The 23,324-nt window shown below is 40.5% G+C and overlaps 1 protein-coding gene across 4 annotated transcripts; it reads right to left on the reverse strand.

Moving 5' to 3' along the window:
* Window positions 1–252: 252 nt before the first annotated feature.
* On the reverse strand, window positions 253–22,436 carry snphb (syntaphilin b). Of its 4 annotated transcripts, none has more exons than XM_058644139.1 (6): window positions 22,180–22,436; window positions 14,541–14,701; window positions 7,256–7,450; window positions 5,876–5,977; window positions 4,774–4,923; window positions 253–4,645 (listed from the first exon to the last, which is right to left on the reverse strand). In XM_058644139.1, exons 2-6 carry the CDS (start codon window positions 14,588–14,590, stop codon window positions 2,722–2,724), a joined length of 2,421 nt encoding a protein of 806 aa, XP_058500122.1. In that variant the 5' UTR covers window positions 14,591–14,701; window positions 22,180–22,436; the 3' UTR covers window positions 253–2,721. The 4 variants fall into 4 exon arrangements, with proteins under 4 accessions (XP_058500122.1, XP_058500123.1, XP_058500124.1 ...); XM_058644140.1 differs by lacking the exon at window positions 22,180–22,436 and adding an exon at window positions 22,091–22,163; XM_058644141.1 differs by lacking the exon at window positions 7,256–7,450.
* Window positions 22,437–23,324: the final 888 nt, after the last annotated feature.

Here is a 23,324-nt window from a genome sequence, read left to right on the forward strand (position 1 = left end):
GTAAAATGTTTATGTAACTTAACAAGATTTTGTAAAATGTTATTGAAACATTACATTTTGTAAATGTTATTAAAACTTTACATTTTGTGTTATTGAAAGTTTCCTTTTTTAAAATGTTTCTATAACTTTACATTTTGTAAGATGTTTTTGAAACTACATTTTGTAAGATGTTTTTGAAAATTTGAAAATTCTTTCTTAAGATTACAAGACTACAATTTACAAGATTTTGTAAAATGTTATTGGAACTTCAAATTTTGTAAGATGTTTTTGTAACTTTACAAGATTTTGTAAAATGTTATTGAAACTTCAAATTTTGTAAAAGGTTTTTGTAACTTTATATTTTGTAAAATGTTTCCATAACCTTACAAAATGTTGTAAAATGTTTCTATGACTTTAAAACATTTTGTTCTATCAGTGTTTTTCTTTTTCCAACAACAGTCACATATGGTTCATCTGTTTCCTGTTTCGTTCTCATTTGTGCAAATTTTTTTGTGCAAATAATTAATTAAATTAAAACATTTTTAAAATCATTTTCACGATAATCACGGAAATTATCATTTTGTCCCATCTCTAGTGAACAACACACTGCCCATTATCTCATGTGTGATTTTACATAATGTACAACAACATTTAGGCTTTTCAGTATTTTTTTTTGTGGACAAAAGTTTGGATCAGAAGCTCGTTTTACAGATGAAAGGCAGCTGGTTTGCAATATTCACAGAAATAATGACATGTATTATTATCCTATTTTTTTACATCTATATCTATCTTTATATATATATATATATATATATATGTATAGTATATATATATATGTACATGTACATCTACCTGAAATGTCTTAGTTAAGTTAAACCTGCTTTGTTTTTGCCTCAAACAGGATTCATCGCCACAGACCAACACAACATTTGAACTCAGTGGAAAAACACACACATATTTGAATTTCCATACAATCTCAACTTCAAGTAAAAATTCTTAAAGTGAACAATAGTGCAAATATGCCAAATAAATAATAAATAAATAAAAATAAAATAAAACTGATTTGTGTTTTTTCTCTCGCTTAACTTAACTATTAAGATTATTTTTGCAGGTTTTCTCATCCACAATTGGCTCAAAAGTCTTTGATAGTCAGAGAATTTTGGCTTTTTACACGGTGCTATGGTGGGTGGCACTGTCGCCTCACAGCAAGAAGGTCCCCAGTTTGAATCTCAGGGGTGGGCGTATGGATTTTCTCCAGCTTCCGCCCCACAGTCAAACACAAGCAGACTATGACTGTGACCCTCAAATGAATGAATGATAGATCAACTTCTGCACCAGTTCAGCAAAGGTCCTTCATCAAATCCTCTGAAACACACACACACAAAGACAACACCCTTATCCCAGATATGATCCCTAAACCCTGATACACAACCCAGACTCCTTTAGTTCTGTGTTTTTAAAAATTATTTGCAGAGTGACGCAACAAGAAAAAAATCTGGCTTTTTTATTTTTTAATTTTTATGCTGGTGCCGAACCGCCAACACGGGTTGGCGGTTCCCATGGCAGCCCATGGCTTCCCCCTCTTTGGCTAATCCAGCCTGAGCCAACTCCATAATGAGCAAGAGGTTCTCGAGCTTGTGGTTCTGTGTTGATATCCTGGAAAAAATTCTGGCTTTTTTATTTTTACATTTTTGGCCCTAATCCTTCTCACCGAGATTTATGGATTTGACTGATCATTAAAATTTTCCCATGAACTTAAAAATAGACAATCAGCGTCAAACATCCAAACAAAGATCATTCATTTGAGAAAATGTAAGCAGACATTTTGTTAGCAACAATAGTCGGACCATCACAGCCGTGCCAGAAAAACAAACTTTCATCAGTGTCACACAATAACGTGAAAGGTTTAAAGCTTAAACTGTGTTTTTCACATTATAATCACACACAACTGTATCACATCATAACAAGAAATGATCTCAATAGCAAGTGTTTTTGTAGAGAGCAGAAAGTCAAGAGCTAGTTCACAACTGCATAATACAGCATATAAATCACTAACACCAACTTATTTCATTATAATGTGAAACACTTCATGCTATAGTGATGTCATTTAGGTACTTGGTATGGAATGTCAGAAAAAACAGAAAATATGTCCATTATTTTATATTTTTATTTATATTATATTATCATTTGTTTTAGTTTTACTTATCTATTTTTGTCTGGAAATGATTGCCCATTATATATTACATTTGTTGCACTTTTTCATGTTTTAAAATATGTTCTGTGGATTGATGTTCTTTGTATTTCTCTATATATACATATTACAAGTAGTATCATAATTATTACTACTATGTTTTGTATTGTTAATTTATTTACTTTGAATTATTTTGTCTTTGACTTTTCTTAGTATTGCTTTGTATTCACTGAACAAAGAAGAAGTGAAAACAGGTTAGTATTTTGTGAAAAACAACTTTTCACGTTATAATGTGATACTGATACATCTATATTTTTCTGGCGTGACATTATTACACTTCCCTACCCACAGCAACAGGTTACACATGCGGTCAGAAGTCTTAGTCATAAACGTTAATTTCCTCTTCCTGGTACCTCCATCATTTTCCTCGACCCACAACCACCACCTCTTCTCCACCTCCTCACATCCCTCTTTCATCCAGCTGAAGATAAAGACTCAAAACAGGACAGGTTCCATTTTAGGGACCAAAGAAGTGCTGAACATGTTCTTTCTTATATTAGTGATCCACCCAAGTCTCCCCCGCCTGCGGGGTAATGCCTCAGCCCTCCTCCCCTGCGCAGCGAGTGCAGTGCCACAGTGCAGCAGCCTCGCAGCAGCGACCCGATGTGGTACATGGGCTGACCGCCACGGACCGGACCGCGGCACAGCCACGCCACCGTTGGCACCACCGGGATGGCCACAGCGAGCAGGTCAATGAGGAAGTGACGACTCCAGTAGCTTTTCTGGATCATCCCAGAGTCCGATGACTCTCCCTCCTCTGCTGTGGCGCCCCCTGCCGTGTCCTGTTCTTGAGTTTCATCGTCATCGTGCACTTCCACCACAGTGACACCAGCTATCTCCTCGTGGGACGTAGATCTTTGTGGCTGGGAGGTATGAGGCTGTTCTACACTGGGTGATACTCCGATAATTGTCTCGACCTGAGAGGATCCCGCTGAAGAATCAACTTCTTCCGTGCCAAGGTTTTTCATTATTGTTCCATCCTGCCTGGTTTCTCCACAGCAACTTGCAAATTTTAGCTCACCCTGCATCCCTGGTGATGTCTCTGCGAAATCGCACAGTTCTACTGACGTTGCTTCCTCCACGATACATTGATCTTCCACCTCATCACCTTCCACTGAGCCTCTCTGCTGCTCTTCATCCTCCAGATTGATCACTAATTCCTCACTCTGCTTCTCTGTTGCCTCAGCTTCTTTCTCTCTGTCTTCTATCTCCTGCTTTTCCATCCCTCTACACAAAGGTCTCTCCATGGAACATGCCACAGTAGCAGACCGTGGTAGCGGAGGGACTACAGGTGTTTTGGAAACTGGGATTGGTTCTGTTGCTGTACTCATTATTGTCGCTGTGGTTATTGAAGTTGTGGTGGTGATGGAGTCCAGATCCTCCTCACCCCCATCATCAGAAATCCAGGTGGAGGTGGGGCTGCAGCCCTGGGAGCGGAAAGTGCGTTGCTCTGCAATGGTGTCCAGATCAGATGGGTAACCTGCTGTAGCCGGGATCGGGCAGCTTTCAGTCTGAATGCCTGCTTCCCTCAAGGAGTGCAGGTACAGATGGTGGTGGGACAGGCATGGGTGACTCATGCAGTTCACTCCACCCAGGCCACAACGCAAGGGCATCAGCCGCTCTCCTGTGCACAGCTTCTCATAGGTGGAGGAGTGCGGCATAGTGTGGGGAACAGAGTGGGACAGATTGTGAGGGAAAGAACGAGGTAAGGTATGGGAGTAGGTGTGAGGCAGGGAGTTGGGTAGAGAGTGGGGTAAGGACTGAGAGAAGGCCTGTGTGTAGGAGTTGAGTAAAGATGCCGTTTCCTCAGAGAGGAAGGCGGCCTCCAGCAGCAGGTCGGCTCGGCTGGGAACGCCGCTCTCTCCACAGCACACAAACCCACTGTCCTGGGTGCCATCACCTGACAGACAGGGAAAATCTTGCCCATTGCCATTCTGGTCTGCCAACGCCTGATCAGTGAGTTTAGTGTAGGTGGAGCTCCGGGTCAGAGACCGAGCAGGGGAACCATCACAGGAACAAGACCCTCTCCCTCCTACTGCCAGTTTGGGTATTGCTCCAGGACTTTCCCCTGATACCGACGCTGGTGCCGAACCGCCAACACGGGTCCGAAAGCCCATGGCTTCCCCCTCTTTGGCTAATCCAGCCTGGGCCAACTCCATATTGAGCAAGAGGTTCTCAAGCTTGTGGTTCTGTGTGTTGATATCCTGGAAGTACTTCTGGACCCCCACGTCCCCACTGAGCCCACCTGCGTCACTGAGCCTGGTGCGGACGGTGTCCACAGCCTGTTTGAGCTGCTGGATCTCCTGACGCGCCTCCTTCAGAGCCAGCTGAGCCTCCACACGGTGACACTCCTCCTCAACCCAGTCCTCTTGCATCCTGTACAGCCGTCCCCTCAACTCATCTATCTCTGTGTCCCTGAGAAAGTAAGAATGGGCATGGGACAAGGGTGAAGAAGGATAGTGTAAATTTAGCAAAGGGAAACTCTACCAACTATTCTTTCGGCCCAGATTTTATTGATGTCTTCTCCTGTCTCCGTATCTCACCTGTCTTGCAGTGTGTTGATGGTTTCTTTTAGCCTGGCCCGCAGGTGTCGGATACACACCTCTTTCTGCTGCAGGGGCGTGAGGTATTGCTCTGGTGGAGGAGGCCGGATGCCATGGTTGTCTGTACAAGACGTGTACTTCTGGTGGCGTCTACGGCACACAGGACAGGAACATTACGAGATAAGACATTGTATACGGCAGCACCATTTTTGGTAATGAACAAACTGGGCAGTACGGAGCGAATATCTGAAAACTATTGAAATATTTGTTTGGCCATTTGAGGGTAAAGCTGTGACCATAAACTTGACATCGGACCAGACAAAAATACACCAGCACACTAAATCACATGATCCAGGTCACTGAACTGCTGCCCACATCTTGTTCAGGGATTTAGATAATTAAAGTAAAAAAGCACTACAGTCTGATTATCGGGCTAATTACATTAACATAGGAATAGAAACATGATCACCTTTGGTTTGAATTGTATAGAGCCCCGGACATAACGTGGAAAATAAAAAATATTTGAATTAGTCAAAACCATGTGAAATATGTGGCCGTTTTAGCACCAATTTCAGCTGAAACTTTTGTTCCATTGTAGTTGGAAATCGTACCAACCACAGCTGGGGGGGGGGTTCATTTCACTATACCAGTGCGTGAAGTATATGTGAGGAAGAGGAGGATGATGATTGATGATTAGGAATAAATCTGCCTCCTGCGAAAAGTCCGTCGCTGACTTTGCTTGGCTTTATTTACACCGCTGTATTTTAACGTTGGCGATGATGGTGTTTCTTTGAGAGCTTAATATTTTCTCAGGCAACTTGGTCTGGACTTATATTATATTTCTGAGAATATCTTTGACGTTCATTGCCCGGTCTGCCCATCACTGAAGCTTTGTTTACCCTCTATGAAGTAGGTCAAAATCCTGTATACATATTTGGTGATCATAAATTAGAAATTAGCACTCGGGTTATAACCATTTCATGGCCAATAATCAGTATTTTGTGAACATGGTACATATTTTGAGGCCACGTTTTTGTGTCCACTAAATCCTGCATTTGGAAACTTCATCATGTATTCATTGCAGAGGAGGCGAATGTCTCACCCTTTGGTGGGGCTGCAGTCGCTGCCTTTACAAGAGCCTGAGTTGCTGCTAACGGAGGCGTTGCCATGGGGATCTCTATTGCTGGGCGTGGCCGGTGTCCGCCTGGTCCAAAGTAAAAGGAGGGGACATGTTAATGTGTTCACAGCGACACCAGAGAACCACACACTGAGGTGACACTGAACTCCAAACCACCATGACGCTGTCCATAAGCAGGAAAAAAAAACAAAAAACACATGAATAGATGGAGTCAATTTCAGTCCAGATCTCCAAACATGCAAGTTTAACACCAAGAACACACTTCTGTCTGAGAAACAAGAACACGCATAGAAAGTCCATGTGCTCTGCAAAGATGAAAACCAAACCAAGTAGTAGAAATGACACATTCAGTGACATAACTGGAAAAAAAGAGAAGCTTCCATCAGGAGATAAAATGAAGAACAGAGGAGTGAAAAAAACGAATAAAAGAAGAGTGATGGGTCGGACTAGATGATGCTGTGAAGACAATTCATAACAAAACATCATGGAACAGTCACAGCGAGGGATGGGACAATATACGATGTTATAATGCATCGCGATAAATAGAACAATTGTGATAAGTGCATTTTATTGAATTACCATTATCAGGAGAATTGTGAAATTCGCTTATTTGAAAATGCGGTCTAGGTCGCCAATATAAAGGCCTAGTGATTTATTTTAAAATGCCACAAGGGGGAGCTGCATCTTTAAAGTCATTCCATGACCTGCTAAATTACAATTATCTTACATCGATTAAGATTCTTGTTTTTACTGTTGTTCACTAAAAAAACAACAGTAAAAACAGTGTTTTTTGTGACATTTAGAGCTGCAACTCGCTATTGTTTTCTTGGTTAATCGAGTACTTATTTTGTCCATAAAATGCTGAAAAATGTCGATCAGTGTTTGGTAAAATATTGGTAGTTGATGATTAATTTAGTAATATTTAGGTAATATAAGTGACATGTTTTTATAACATTACAAAATGTTGAATAGTTTTTTGGCAATGCAAGTAATTTCTTTGTTACGCAAATTATGTTCTAGGAACAAAAACATTTTTTGCATTTGATTTTTTTGATACATTAGTAACATATTTTTGGGATGTTAATAACATCACAAAATGTTGTAAAAAATAAAATAAAATAAAATTTGTCCTTATATTTTTATAGCAATTTTTTTATGTTCTTGTGTTTCATTCATTGATTTTTGTGCATTTACATTTACTACCTCCTAAAAATGACTCAAAAACTGATTTGCAGTTGTATTGTTGAGGATAATCATGACGGCACATTCTGATATCGTCCCATGCCTTTTTTTCACAACATCATTCCCATGCTTCAGAGGATCAACAACACCGAGCCAACAGACCGAGAACGAGAGGTGGAGGGAGAGTTTGTGGAGCGGCCCTGTCGGTCCGGAGACTTAGTGGACGTGTATCCTTTACTTGGCGACCTGGACGATGATGGCGATGATGATGCAAAGCCTTTAGTCGGACGCATTGAGACCATATAGCCTGTCTCCATGGGAACGTAGTCTAGCTCTATGAACCTGCAGTAGTCAAACCTGACCAGGTAGAAACAACAGGGTGTTAAACCACAGAGGAGAACACCTGAAGAAAGCATATTCATCCAGTCTGAGCAGCAGCCAGTGCAGACGCCAAACATCAACAAGCACTCACAGACTGAAGAGACCTGAGAACCATATCACCAGCTTCTCTCTGGATTCTCATTGATGTAGTTCAAGTCGTTTGCAGTGACTGGCACAGAATACAAACAACTACAACTGCATTCTGAGATTCACTGATGAGTGGAGCCAGAAAAAAAGCATTTAGCATTCATTCTCTGAGCTTCATTCTTCAGCCACGACGCCCTTCGTTTGCGTGACGTTCTCTGTTCCCCATGTTAGAACAGAAATGGGGGAAAAGAGCGTTCAGCTTCGCTGCTCCCTGTGCACGGAACACTCTCCAGACTGAACTGAAAACGTCTGACCACAGTGCCTGTGTTTTTTTAATTATTCCTGTGACCTCAACGCCTGCCCTTCAAACGTCAGTGTTAAACTAGTGTAATTAATTTGCAACCTGTCTCCTAAATCTGTAGTATTTCCATGACGTGTGCTGCTGACCTCTTGGCCAGGTCACCACTGGAAAAGAAATTTGATCTCAAGGGGTTTTATCTGGTTAAATAAAGGTTAAATAAATACAAATGTGCACAGAGTTTTACATCTAATACAGCCTCCTAAAAATAAATACCTAATTAAAAAAAATCCAATCTGTTTAGAATCTAAACTACAGCTTGTAAAAGAACACATTTTCTGAAACCAAAGTGATATTCATTTACATGTTTAAAATGTTTAAATCTACTAAATCTCTCTTGACATTTTGAGGAAAAGTATAATTATAATAATTTCTTGTTATCAAATGTAACACCTGTTGTCTTCATAGCGTTTTATCCCTTATGGTGTTGTCCTCTGTGAAAAGTCATATCATGCTGTAGTGATAAAACACACACAATGTTTATAAAACACACCAAACATTTGGTCTGTAGAGTAGTATTTTTTTTTTTAAATTAAAGTAAAAATAACTACACCCCTTTTAATTAATGCTACAACCTGCTGAAATAACATTATTGAGTGTGACAGTTACAGTATATCTTATATTAATAACAGAGTGTGATCTGTGATGGGCAACTGCAGTAAACACTGTTAATGAGCTAGGGTCGGGCGATAACACAGTATTACACCATATCATATAATAATAAGAAGATGTGGTTAAAGCTGCAGGTCTGGAACAATGTCCACTCCGGCTGTTTCCAGACTCGTGCAAATCACCCGGGGGAATTAAAAGGATCCGATATATTCTGGTCGGTCAGGTTCAGTGATATATTGCCTGATCTCCATGGATTTAAAGTGCACGAGAGCCTGACGTTGGCGCTGTGAGCAAACTGCCAAAAACTGTCAGTTATATAAATGCAAAATTAAATGTTCCCAATCAATATACATTGATACTGTACTGGTTTTGTTTGTTTGTTTATTACTACTTTTTATTGTGTTTATATTCTATAGTGTCAATATTACTGTAAACTATTGGAAAATGTGGAGAGGGTTTTCATGGTGTCAGATTTTGGATATCGCCCCAACTCTACGATCTTTTACTCTAAAAAGACACGACTTGTTGCCCATTCACTGGCCTCCACATTGGGAGGAGAGGACAAGCCGGGCCAATCAGAGCAGCCACGAAGGATCTGCACACAGGACACAAGAACTCCAAAACATGACGTCAAATTTTCACTCATATAGTTTTGTATCACATACTTCCACAAACTTCTGCCAAAAGATTTGCTGAGTGAATGTGTCCTGTGTCAGGGAGGGAGGGAGGGAGGCCAGTTATTGATTACCCGGTCGCTCTCCAAGGATCAATACATGACAACAAGCCAAGACAATAACAAATCAAAAGGCAGCTGAAGCAGTGGATCTGGAAAAGGATGGAATAAACAGATTTTAGGACAGTTGGGGCCCAGGGAAAAATGATTTATGATTTCACAAAAAAATTATAAAACTGGGCAGAAAAAACGTTTGAGGAGATATTCAGACTTCAGGATGATTGATGTGAAACTGTGCTGGTAAAAATGCTTGGCTGTTCGTTTAAGTTTGAGTTAAGGTTCAGTGTGTAACATTTAGGAAGGGTTTATTGGCAGAAATTGAATATACTACATCGCTGTGTTGTGAATCACAAGGTACCTCACAATACAATACGCGATACATGGCCCACGATACCAATAATATCACGATACATCAAGATATCTGTCCAACTTAAGAAGTGCAGGGACGGTTTACTTTAGAGCGCCTTAATTTGTTAATTAAAATATTGATGGTTAAGAATGTTTTTCCCCCAAAAAATATAAAAGATGGAGGAGGAAGTACTGTCCAATGGTTTCTTTGACAGGCTTCAACTTCATTTGGCAGGTGAATTGAACTTTGATGTTTGGATAAGAAATGCAAGAGGTAGAAATCAGTAGAAAAATGCTTCAACCCTCAGAAACAGGCACATATTGCACGTAGCAAGTTCTTTCTGATGGCCACTGCAGTTCCCTGACAGACTTGGGAATTGGACAAGTGGGTCTGCAACAAATTCCACTTTATACTACTCACTTGACTTTTAAAAATGTGTCAATCTCACACTCGCATCCAACAAGATCTTTACTTGGATTGAAAATAGCTGTGAGTGCAGTTTATTTTATAAAGTTGGGGACACTGAGATCAGGTTTATTGGGACAAATCTGTAGCGAGATGAAAGTTGGTTACGAAGCACTAAAGTGTGACAGCTCTCTCTTATCAAGTTTTGTAGCAGGTGTTTCGAGACGTTTTCTATTGAATGTAACAAAATAAATGTTACGATTATGAGTTGGAGTGTCTCCACTGGATCCACAAAGTTTGAGAACCCCTGGTTGAAGGTGTGACAGTCCCGTCCATGTGGTGGATGTAGTTTGTGGCTGTGTTTCTCAGGAGTCAGGTGATGTACTGAGCTGTGGAGATCGTGATCAGTGCTTTAGAGAAGTGATTGCCAAAGACTGGGTCGGGACCCACAGATAGGTCGCAAGAGATTCTTTTTAGGTACCCAAACAAATGTGCAGAATTTTACCAATTTAAATGTATATCTTTGAATAACATGCATAAAATGAAGTTGTAATTCATTTATCAATTCTTAGAAAAATTTATTTACAAATTAGACTCTACCTTATGCACAAATTTGCTTTTATCACAATTGTTTGGTATCTTTAAAAAATGGGTCCCCATATAAGGAGTTTGGGAAACACTTTTAACAGTGAAGATTCCATTGTAATTTCAGACAATATCAGTGTTTGTCACCAGCTGTGAGACTGAAAACTGGTGTTTGTACAAAAAACTAAACAAAAAAACCCTGCTTTTGATGGAGCAGCTATCGTGACACCAGTGATCACTTGTGATCACAGTATGCTTCCACAGTGAAATAGCAGAGCTATTTGTAGCATGCATGTAGCCGCTAACACACAACTACATACTACCAAAGGTTACAGAAAACCAGGACCAAATGGTTTGTAATTAGTCTACTACAAATACTGTCATGACTGTGTACATGTACATTTCCCTGGTTTGTTCTGCAGTTGCTGTTAAATATAAATACTGCAAAGTGACATAGAACTTAGGTCAGGTCAACCAATCACAGCTAAGCTACTGTATTTAGGAATAACAAACCTGTTTATTTTTTCTTAAGCTGAAGCTTCATACATTGAACTCTAGTGAGAGAAAAACACTGAATTAGCTTCTTTAGCCTGTTTAGACAGTGTGTTTGTTTTTCACTAACCCAAGCTGCAGGTGTTAGCATGTGCGGCTAACACGCGGACCCACACCCAACTCCTTAAATGTTACTTTTAAGGCCACGCAGCTTATTTACATTTATTAACTTTTTACTTTTTGTAGAACTGTATGAGGTAGTCACACGTAGGCTACATAAACATTACATTTTCATTTAAAAACAATGGTTTTACATAAAAAATTGTTCTGTGTTAGGATGAGTGCTTTAGCTCTATATCAGAAGTAATCCATATGGGAAAAAAAACCTAAAAACTTGGTTATTTGTTAAAACTTGGTTGTTTGTTAGGTAAACTGGCGTTCACATAAACCAAGTTGCTTTTGCTTAGTTTCAGGAAGAAACAACAAGAGTGAAAAGTGATAGATTTCTGGTACAATGATGAGTTTAAACTCAAACTGAAAGTATGTGTTAACGGAGCTTTTCGTTCAGCGCTATTAGCTGAGTTATGGCTAACATAAAGCAGCAAAAATGTAGTTTTAAAATGAAAATGGAGTAGTGTGGATGTAGCCATGGTCAGCACAGACTGCCCTGAGTCCAGTACCTCATGAAACCTGAACTATACCTTCTCCTAAGCAGCCAATGTGCTACCGACATGACCAATTTCAAAGCCACTACAAATCAGTCTTTACTGAGCATAACTGACACGTGAGGAGCTTCTCTGTCTGAAATCAAGAAACGGCTATTTCAGAAAGAGCCGTGAATTTCATTTTGGAAACTTGCACTCACTGTTATTATAAACCGCAGCCATGCAGCACTAAAATGTAATGCCTGACAAGTATAGCAGAGGTAAGTACGGGCAGCAGAGTTTAGCAAAAGAGAAAGGTCCTGGTCCAAGTCAAACAGGCAGCGTAACGTTGCCAATGGCCTTGTTTTAGTGGCTACATAGCATGCTGAAGCTAAAGCTACAGCTATGGATCATGCTCTTTGAGACATGGAACAGTAAGTATGTCTCACGCAGGAGGCGCAGGCACAGGAACGGCCACGGACGCCGTAGCCACCGTAGCCACCGTAGGCGCCGACTCAGCATCCGACCCGGACGCCGGCTTGGGCACCGGGACGGGCGAGGACGCTAGTATTTGCTGCAGGCGGCGTTTGGGCTGCAGCGCCTTCAGAGGGTTGAATCTGAGGAGGAGACATGAGAGAGAATACACCACAGCTACAGACTGAGCCGATCGTGGTGAGAAAACCACCAGAACCAACATTCTGGATTCTAGTTTCTAATGGATTTTAACTGTGATCAACAAACTGTGATGGATATGCAGACACTTGATGACTGCAAATTCTCATAAAAGAAAAACACAAAATGTTAAATGGTATATTCAGCTGCAAAAACACATGTAGTATACATGAGATTTCAAGGTTTCCATTGCAGGACATTAAAACACTTCACAGTACTTGACATACTTGTTACTGTGGGTGGGTTTTTGGCGATTTGTAGTAGAATGACTTGTTTAGATTCTTTGGCCCACCAGATAAACTGGCTTTCCATGATTTTGAAGTGACGGGATAAACCTGAAGTAGATAATTAAATAAAACATCCAACAATAATTATCTTCTTTAAGTATAGTACAGAACATTCTTTGCATGTTGAAAGCTCTTTGATTAGATGGGATACATGTGAAACCAAAGTCAGAGAAAACTCCATGGAACTCTCTATTAAAGCTGTAGTATGTAACATTTCAACATAAACAATTGTCTACAACATTTAAACCATTGTTAAACGACTTCACACAATGCTAACCCTAAGCCAATCAGCTCCACATGACTCTTCGCTTGGCTCTTGTGTCACCCGGTGACATTCCCACACATTTTACGTCACGTCTGGTGGAGGAAAGGTGTAAGCTACAGCAGCTACAGAGAATAAAGTGAGATGGCTACATAGAGTTGGACCATGGCTTAAAAAATAATAAACCTAGATTTTCAGCAGGACTTCAAAATATGATTTCAGCTTGTCATGAACCACTGACAGTCATGCCAGCAGAACACAAAGCAGATCAAGTGTTTCCTCCAAGCCAAGTGAAAACATGGCTGCATGTGCTGATCACAGCTGGTGCTGTTCCTGCACTGTGCAGCTCCAAGTTTCCTGGATGCAATCTAGACGAGTAATACTACGACAAAATACACATAAACAACACATTACTTACCACAGCACAGTAAAATTAAAACAGAATCTTTAGGGCTGCAACAATTATTCAATTACTATAATACTATTTTGATAAATCAGTTTTTGTTTTTTTTTTATTAAAAGTTTTCAGATTTTTCAGCTTCTTAAATGTCAATACTCTGTCAAAACTGATGGTTTTTTTTGGTTTGTGGACAAAACAAGACACTGGACAACATCATGTTAAACAAGTACTTGATTAACTGACAAAATAATTGTTAGTTGCAGCCCTAAAATCTTTAATAAAAGAACTTAGCATAGCAGACAGCACTGCCTCTCTTCCTCGTCCTGCGTTTGTGTGAGAGAAGAGACAAAAGTAAGTGTTGTAAAGACGATGGCACTGTTTTGGTTATTACCAAGAAGTCCACATGGGGGCAGAAGTCCACCCTGGAGCCTTAAACCATTACAACTCCTTTAGTATAATGGCACACAAATCATAGCTGCCATAAATTCCACTAACTATGAGTAACTTGTATTATAAAGTTGTATTATTAAGTCATAAGTTGGACCCAGCATTGATAGACAAGACTGAACTTTATATACTTTAAAAAGTTGAACAAAGTATTTTAATGATTTTCTCTGACTTTGACTCAATATACGTTTGCATTGCAATGCCCTCACACTGACATCCCAGTCTATAAATGCTTTAATGGACGGTGGAAACATCATCACTGTTTCCTTCCAGTCCATAAATACTCAACATCGCAGTCTTATCCTTTAACCCAGGTCCAGTAAACAGGCCAGGAAGTTCAGAAGCTGTGGGAGAAAGCACATCCATATACCGTACAATCAATCAATCAATCAATCAATCAATCATACGTTCAGGTCGCAGTTCACTGGTCAGTTTGCAGTCGACCACTGAGAGTATCCGAGTTATTTTAAGAGCAGCTCATTGACAGTGATATACCACAGCTCTTTCAGCAAAGATTTCATGTGAAGAAACTGAAAAATGCACAGAAACAAAACACACATGTTCACAGTTTCCTTAACTCTGAAACTGTGCCGTAAATACCAGAAAAGAAACTCAAGGTACCCACACACATGTTTGACAGAGAAACAGAGAGACACTCATTTCATTTAGTTACTAAAAAACAGGAAAAACAAAGAGTTATCCGCTCGCATATTTGCAACATAGCGACTCGTACCGGCGAGAGCCCGACGCAGACCTCCGATTGGCTGGAGCAGGAGCAGACATGGAGCCAGAACAGCCTTGTTTGTGCACAAGCTCAAGTCTTGTCCTCCGTCCTCACTTTGTCCGTCTCTCTCGCTCTCTCTGTTCCTCAGATGTCCGGTCACGGCCTGGAGCCTGGAGGGCGAAACAGACGAGAGACATGATGTGACCACGCCCACACGCAAGGAGCAGTGACATCCTGAGAAACAGACACACAGAGTCAGAGGCGGCTGGTGAACCTGGTGTGTCAGTCCTCGTGCACTCTCATCTGGTACAGCATTTTATATCTGTTTAACCTCGACAGCCATATTTTCAGCTCAGGACAGACGCTAATACCATTTCCATTCAAATATCGTCCAGATAGACTTAAGAAAACATCCTTGTTTCTCATGGATCTGCACAAATATCACACAGTTAATCATTTTAAATATGTGATTCAGTTAAAAAAAGATGATGATCAAATGATCATTTTAAACAGATTTTTATATTGTGTTTCTTTGTTGATAACTTATGAAGCCCTTTGAATGGCATTTAATTTGCATTAAAATGTGCTAAGTTTGTTTGATTCATTATGTAATTCTAATGTTGTAAAGCACTTTCATGGATGATGATGGAGATGTTTTTGGATGTAGACGCTGTGGAGGTGAAACTCCTCTACGTGTCCATGCTGAGGAAACTGCAGTGGTGATGCAACTCACAGGTCGTCGATGAATGGAGTGAGGAAGGGAGGATGTGTACGTGTGTGTACGTGTGTGTACGTGTGTGGGGGGGAAGTGTGACTCACACCTGCTACACTCAGGAGCTTTTATAAATAATCTGTTGTCTCCCGTCGCACAAACAGGTAAGCACTAGCAAACACCGTAAAACAGCCCTGAGGTCTGCAGCGCTGACTCACTGTAGTCAGACCAGGAGACCTTTTCATCACACACACACACACAGTGTGTGCTCAGAGTCGTCCCCCCAATCTCCCTCCAGTGAGCCCTCAGAGCTCGGAAACCAGATTGAGACACTGACCACGAAAAACAGCATTTAACCAATTTACAAAATTCTCACCTGACAAAATCTACGCCCAACTTCAGTCTACAATAACTTTAGAACATACTTGCCAATTGATCTACCGGTTAGACAGACTGAAACGTGCGTTGCCTTGTCAACTGTTCACTCCCTGCACCAAAGTCCATAGAGAAAATCATTAATTTTACATCACAGGTGTTGTTGATCCTCTGCCGCCTCCGTCAGTAAGTTCAAATGTGTTATTTAATGACTTCAAAGTGTTTGAACACCTTTGTTGGGATTGATATATGTGACACAAATTCTCCAAGAGAGGCAGCAGTAGACCTGCAGCCCTGTGTCCCTGCGAGCTAAAAATAACCATTTTCTCTATGGAGTTTGGTGCAGGAGTGTAAGCGGTTTAGCAACTTCATTTTCCCATCTGAAAAAAGCAGTATAACAGCGAGATAAAGGGTCAAACACATTCTATATTCTTTTTTCTTGTGTCCTCGGTTGTGTACACAGGACATTCAGTACCAAACCCGGAACTATAACCTTTTAAAAGTGGCTCTGTTTCTGAAAACAAACACTAATGTTCATTTTGTAACCTTCCCTGCCGGTGTCAGCAGGGATCAACAATGTGCCGAGTCACTGTGCTGAGTCAGGATGCTGTGATGAGCTGTGCACCAGTGCAGTGCCCCGTCATCAACTGATGCAACCTGACCATTTCACCGTCCACTGTTACATAAGAGAGGTGCAACAGGGAACATCACTCAGAAACCACTGCGAGGTAACATGGAGTTTTATTTACATACTAAATATTACATTACATGTCATTTAGCAGACGCTTTTATCCAAAGCGACTTACAAGGTAATTGAGTACAATCAGCCAGGGGTGGAATCGAACTTGCGACCATGATGTCTTTGACACACAGGGTGCCACTCCACCCCTATGTATATTTGCATCTATTACAACGTGAATAAGCTTGACCTCCCCGCCATATTTTTGACCCCTAAAGTGAAGTCTACAGTTGTAAATATGATCAAATGTCATCATGTCTTCAGTTCAGAATCTCTACAACACTCAGTTCTGCCTCGTGCTCCTCTGCTTGGATGAAGAGTAGGTTTATAGGCACACACAGAGGCAGCCATACAATAAAAAACAATAACATTTAAAAATTTAAATAAATAAAAATCAACGTCTCATGAAGTGTCAAAGGCCAAAGAGAAAAGGTGGGTTTTAAGGATTTAAAAACAGACAAAGACAAGGCCTGTCTTATGTGCAGAGGCAGATCATTCCAAAGTTTTGGAGAAGCGACAGCAAAGACACTTCCCCTGTGAGCTTCCACTTTGTTTTAGCCACACTTAGGAGCAGCTGATCAGCTGACCTGAGAGCGCGGGCGGGTGAATATGGGTGTAGAAGCTCAGAGAGGTAGGGCGGTGCTAGGCCATTCAGGGATTTAAAAATAAAATCATTTTAAAATCGATCCTGAAGTGTTGGTAGCCAGTGGAGTGAGGCTAAACTGGGGGAAATGTGCTCCCATTTACGCGTGCCAGTTAAAAGAGGTGCGGCAGCGTTCTGTACCATCTGAAGACCGGCAATGGAGGACACGCCCACATAAAGTGAGTTACAGTAATCCAGCTGAGTGGTGACAAAGGCGTGAATTACCATTTCAAAATGTTGCCTCAAAAGAATTGGCTTTATTTTGGTCAGCTGCCTCAATTGAAAAAAGCTCGATTTAACAACAGACCTGATCTGGTTGTCAAGCTTCAGATCAGAGTCGATTTTAACCCCCAGGTTTGTGATTGTGGGCTTTAAAAGCTGGGCCAAGGTGCCCAGATCTACATGAGGGGTCCCTGTGGTGCCACCAAAAACCATCACACACCACGTCTTTTTGTCACAGAAATTTAAAAAGTTCAGAGCCATCCAAGCTTTTATGTCATCAAGACACTTCAGTAAAATGTTAAAAGAGTATGCATCGTTCTTTTTAAGAGGCATGTACATATGACTGTCATCTGCATAGCAGTGGAACAAGATGCCATACTTTCTAAGAATGGAGCCAAGTGGGAGCAGATAGAGAGAAAAAAAAAGGGCATTAGCAAAATAGCCACAATGGCGGAGTTAACATGAATTCAAATTTGTATAAGCCGTGGCTGTCTATTTACCACCATTATGATATCTTTTGGATTCATTATGCATTTTCCAAAAACCAAGAATATTGTTTACTGGCATCAATTTCATATTTCTTTATGGGGAAAACAATGATTTTGAGCAAGACTGCATGGACTGTAAAGTAGTGTGATGAATTTCACCCGACTCCCAAATTGGCATTTAGGTAAGACAAGGGTTCCTACACCTCTTGTTTTCCAAGACCAGTTCCCTCAAATTCAAAGACAGAATGTTCTGAGGGAAAATGTGTCCATGGCGTCTACTTTTATTAATTTGCAGCACACTCTGCTTTACTCGCTCATTCTTCTGCATGCAATCTCAAGTCAACTGCGGAGAGAGACAGTGGACAGTGTCCACAACACCGCTAATAATGATGACTCCACATTTGTCCTGCGTAGAACTCCTCTACATGCATCAATCAATGCAGGGCTTGAAACAGTAGGTGGCGTTGTCACATACAAGGGAGACATTTACCTAAATATCAACTTCACTTCTTTCTTGCATGAAATTCAAGCACTTTTAATGACCCATGTCTATTCAGGGCGATTTGCAAAGACTTTCTGGCTTTTCTAGAGTTAGCAACTCATGCTAGCTTTGTGTGTTTTTTAGTTTCCTTCACAAAGATAAAGAACATAAAGTGGGACATTCTAAGAGTTTGGTTTTAAGCAGCCTTTGTGCAATGCATGCTGGTACATGTGAACACTGTGGCCGTGACAATAAGTCGATGTCTCTGGTTTATTTTAAAAGCCATCACAGTGGCTTCACGTCTAATGGACAACAAGGGAAACAGTTTCCTTCCGAAGCATCTATCACTCTGTGCACATCCAGCATAAAGAGTGTATCCTATAGCCAAGATCATGCAGTCACACATTCATCCTAAATGGAGGTTGAAATAAAAAAAAAAATAGAGGCCAAACACACAGCACAAACAATGACTTAGTGTTTTCACAGTGTGCAGAGACCAGAGATTCTGCAGAGTCACCGTCGTGCTGCAGCAGACGCAGAGTGGCTTCACTCTGATCCGGCAGAAAAAAAGCAATAAAGCACCAACACGGCTTTTACTATGTCGACATTCGACACAACCTACAGAGAGTAAAAGGAAAAAAAGAGGGCGGAAAACAGAACAACACATTGTAAAACTCTAATCTAATACCCTCACTTTTTATTTGGACTTTTACGACAAATACTATTGTGATTTGTGACAGGAATTAACCCTCAAGGTAAAAGGCACAACTCTCCTGTCTGATGTGAATGACATCCTCATGTCTGCGTTTAATGAGGCCAAACGCTCAAAATATCTTGTGTCAGTGGTTTGTCATTAGTGAGACGAGCAGCAGCAGCAGCAGCAGCAGCAGCTTCACTGCCTAAGTGAAGCTACTAAATGTTTGTGTGAGCTTTTTCCCCCTCAAAGGCAAAGATAAACATTGATAAAAACAGGAAATCAATATTCTCAATCACTTTAAAACCACGTGGCAGGAGACAGGAGGTGAAACACAAACTCGATACACTTACTCAGACTCCGTTCAGAATGAAGATGCAGCAATAATTCTTTACTAAAAAAGAATACGTATTGGCAGGAATCGTGAAATACTAGACATACTTTATGCCATAAAGGGGTGAACAGGTGATATATTTGGATACGACAAGCAAGCGAGGTGATGAAATTTGTTTCTCCCAGAAAACATTACACTTTATGAAAACCTGTCATAAAAATAACAGCATTAATGGTTTGTACTGGGCTGATTAATTATATTAGTAATATCTTAATTTATGCAGCATTTTTCAAAGCAAAGCTACAAAGCGCTTCACAAATAAAGGACAACTAACAAACTGTAATTGTTAAAAACACAGCAAGATCAGGTAAAAGCACAAAACTAAAAGATTTCAAATCAGCAAAGGTGATATGAAAAAAGTACAATTTAATCATTAGCTACGGACTTTAATCATAACAAATAATACAAGAAATTAAACTCACCAATCTACATTTCATGTACTGAACTGCAGTAATGGTAAATGCTCTATATTTATTAGAGCTGACACAATTACTCGATTAATCGATTACTAAATTAATTGTCAACTATTTTGATAATCGATTAATCAGTTTGAAGCTTTTTTCATGATTAAAACAAGATTTCTGATTCAGCTTCTTAGATGTGAATCTTTCCTGGTTTCGTTGCTCCATTTAACAAAGAAATGATTAAAAACAATAATTTTGGTTTGTTGACAAAAACAAGACATTCAAGAAAATCCAGGTTTGACGAACACTGACCAACATTTTTTTTTAACAACAACATTTTTTTGTTAAGTGTCTTGCCCAAGGACTCATCAGCATGTAGACTAGCAGAGCCGGGAATCGAACCCACAACCTGCGAGTTGAAAGACTTTTGAATGAAAAAATGTGACTTGTCAGGGTTTTTGGTCGATTAATAAACAAAAATTGGCAAATACTGGCCAAATATATAATCAGCGCCTCATATAACCACACCTTCAAGCACTCACAGCTGCTCAGCTCAGAGTAACACCATCCTCTCTGACTCCACAAAGTGCAAACACGTGTGTGCGTGTGTTGCCTCTTAGATGGAGATGACGCTCCTCCATGAAGTGAAAATGGTTTGAGTAGCAACACAACAACAACAGTCCAGAGGAGACTGAAGGCTCCAGGCTTCACACGCAAGAGAAACGCAAAACAAATAAAAGAGGTGGAATTAATGGTTATGTGGAGAATAAGAGATTTTGCCACCACTCAACACCAAGTCACCATGGCGACGGTCAGTCTACCACTTGTCAGGAATGTGAGCAGAAGGAGAGCTGTCATTGGCTGTGAACAGTGAAGGACAAGACGGAAGGACCTGCTGTTGACAAGATGGCCTTCATGTAAAGGACAAAAGTGACCCTGAAGCAGAGGACAGAGTCTGCGGAGTCTGTGTGGTGTGGAGAAAAGTGTTACAAGACAGGCCGACAGTCACAGGGACAGGAGACAATCAGGACTAAATATCTGTTTTAAAGTGACTGTTGTTGGACGATCAATCAAATTAGTATAAAGAGACACAAACTACAAACAAGCAAAATACTATAAATGAGAGACAACCAAGATGAGACTCAATTTCACCAAAAAAGAGACGACATAACCAACAACAAGCCTCAAAACTACAAAGATGCATGAAAATACAAACCGTAGATAGAACAAAAATAAAAACCAAGAGATGAGACTCAACAAAGGCACACAAACAATCTACAAAGAGACACAAACAACACATAAACAAACAAAAAACTACAAATAACAGACAACAAACACAAATAGACTCCATTTCAGTATAAAATAAATATAAAAACCTGCAAAGAGACACACAAAGGATAAGAAACAGCAAAACAACTTGATGTGTCTCTAAAGAGACAGAGATGATAACAATAACAACTACTCCTACAAGACTTGAAACTACTAAGAGATAAACAACAACAAGATCTGTCTACAAAGAGATAGAAAAACTATAAAAGGGACACAAAAATGAATAAAAAGAGACACAAATAACAACAAGAGACTCAGAAATCCACAGACACAAAGACAAACATTTCAAGAGACACTACACCAAGACCAAAAAGACACAAAAACTACAACAAAACAACAGTAAACAGACTCCTCAATGAAGACACCCAAACTACAGACTGATATAAAAATCCACAAGAGATAAACGACAAGACTCAACTTTGGTACAAAAAACGATACAAGGGACACAAAAATGAATAAAAAGAGACACAAATAACCACAAAAAGGAAACAATGATGTTTGACAACACTAAGTTTGACAACATGAGGCAAAACTATAGAGAAACACACATGGAACCAAAATATGGACAACAATAACAACAGGCCTCGTCAAATGTTACACACTGGACCTTTAAAAGCAGTTTGCATGTAGTGTCTTTTAAGTTCTAGTCCTGCTTTAAGTTTCTGGGGGCTGGTTTTGCTGCTGTTGGCCTGGTTTTGTCACTCAGACCTGGCAACCCAGGACGAAAAACAGAAATGCTGCAAGGTCAAACTGCAGCATCAGCCAAACCGTCACGACTTTGCTGCTCCCAAACATGGATGACACTGACGAACAGAGAGCGGCTCCTCCATTCACCCTTTCATTCATTCATTCATTCACCAAACTAACGTGTTATTCTGACACCGAGGCACCAAACATGGCTGCGGTGACGCTGACACGAGTGGAAACATGTCCACGGGGCCTGGTGAGGTTACACTCCCACAGAAACATGGACGCACAGGATGTCAAGGCAGCGCGCAAACATCTGGCGGCGCGCGCTACAGCTGCACCACAAACACATAACACGCAAAGATCCGCGCGTTTCCTGCGCCTAACTCACATTATTCATGCGCACGACGCTCTCCAGCATCCGCAGACATGACAGCTCTGCAGCGGCCAAACACAAACCTGTGCCCGAGCACCGCTCACCTGTGCCCGCCTCCCTGCGCCGCTCTCACTCCCGTCGCGTCTCCATCTCATCACTTCTCTTCTTCATCGTCTCCCTGCGGTTCTATGCAGCCCAGAGCTCCGCTGTGAGGAGCGGCTATCCTGGCTCACACACCCAGGGAGCAGAGGAGCAGAAGAGCCGGGGAGGAGGAGGGTGGAGACGGAGGGGGAAGGGGCTGGACTGAAGGGAGGGAGGGGATGCAGGAGGTGCGCTGGATGGATGGATGGTAGCCGCGTGAGGAGAACCACAAGGGTATATGGACGGAAGCATCTGCGTCACGTTACGTCGGATTTCTTTTAAAGGGAAACGCCACTCAATGTTTTTTATTATGATTATTAAAGGTCCAGGATGGCAGCATTATATAATTATAGTGACATCTAGTGGTGAGACTATCTATCTATTTATCTATCTATCTATCTATCTATCTGTCTATCTATCTGTCTATATAGTATACTTCTGTAACTTACTGGTCTGGTAACTTTCTAAATGCCACTTTTCTTTTAATTGCAAATAAACTTGTCTTGACCTTTGAGTGAAGATGTTGTTCATCGATCAGCAGAAGTTTCTCTTGACTGTGACACTCGACTCTCAACAGCAGAGGTCACTAGATGATTACTTTCTCCAAAACATTGTTTTCGTGATCATTGTGAACAACTAATAGGTTTATTTTATGCAGGATATCAAAAAACACTGGATTTGTTATTACATTATCAACAGACAACATTAATGGTATTTATATTCTTAAAAATGATTATATTTTATGTACTTGATTATTTTTTGTCTTACAAGATATTTATATTATTTTAGTCATGTAGAGATGGTCAAGACTGAGGGTCAAACCGAGCATCAAAATGAGGAAGAAAAACTGATTTGAGTTACTCTGAACATGCACGATTGTTTGTCTAAGTATTTGAAAAACTGCTGGGATTTTTCATCAGTAACTCAAAGAACCACTTGTGACAACTCCGGTATGAAGAAGTCCACTTAATTGGGTGTCATATGTACCTAATAAAGTGGCTGGTAAAACTACATTACATATATACGTATATACATATATATGTATGTATATATATATATATATATATATATTCAGCTAATGTCATTGCAAAACTGTTTCCTGAAATAA

Source organism: Solea solea, chromosome 11 (assembly GCF_958295425.1).
Source record: "Solea solea chromosome 11, fSolSol10.1, whole genome shotgun sequence".
Classification (NCBI taxonomy): domain Eukaryota; kingdom Metazoa; phylum Chordata; class Actinopteri; order Pleuronectiformes; family Soleidae; genus Solea; species Solea solea.

What these genes read in the sequence shown, in the direction of transcription:
- snphb (XM_058644138.1), bottom strand. Translation starts at nt 12,436, where the DNA reads ATGTTGGTTCTGGTGGTTTTCTCACCACGATCGGCTCAGTCTGTAGCT. An exon ending in CCTGTGCCTGCGCCTCCTGC is followed by an intron (nt 7,451 to 12,188) that starts GTGAGACATACT and finishes CTACCTGGTCAG; the next exon opens with GTTTGACTACTGCAGGTTCA. An exon ending in ATCAACACACTGCAAGACAG is followed by an intron (nt 4,646 to 4,773) that starts GTGAGATACGGA and finishes TTACTTTCTCAG; the next exon opens with GGACACAGAGATAGATGAGT.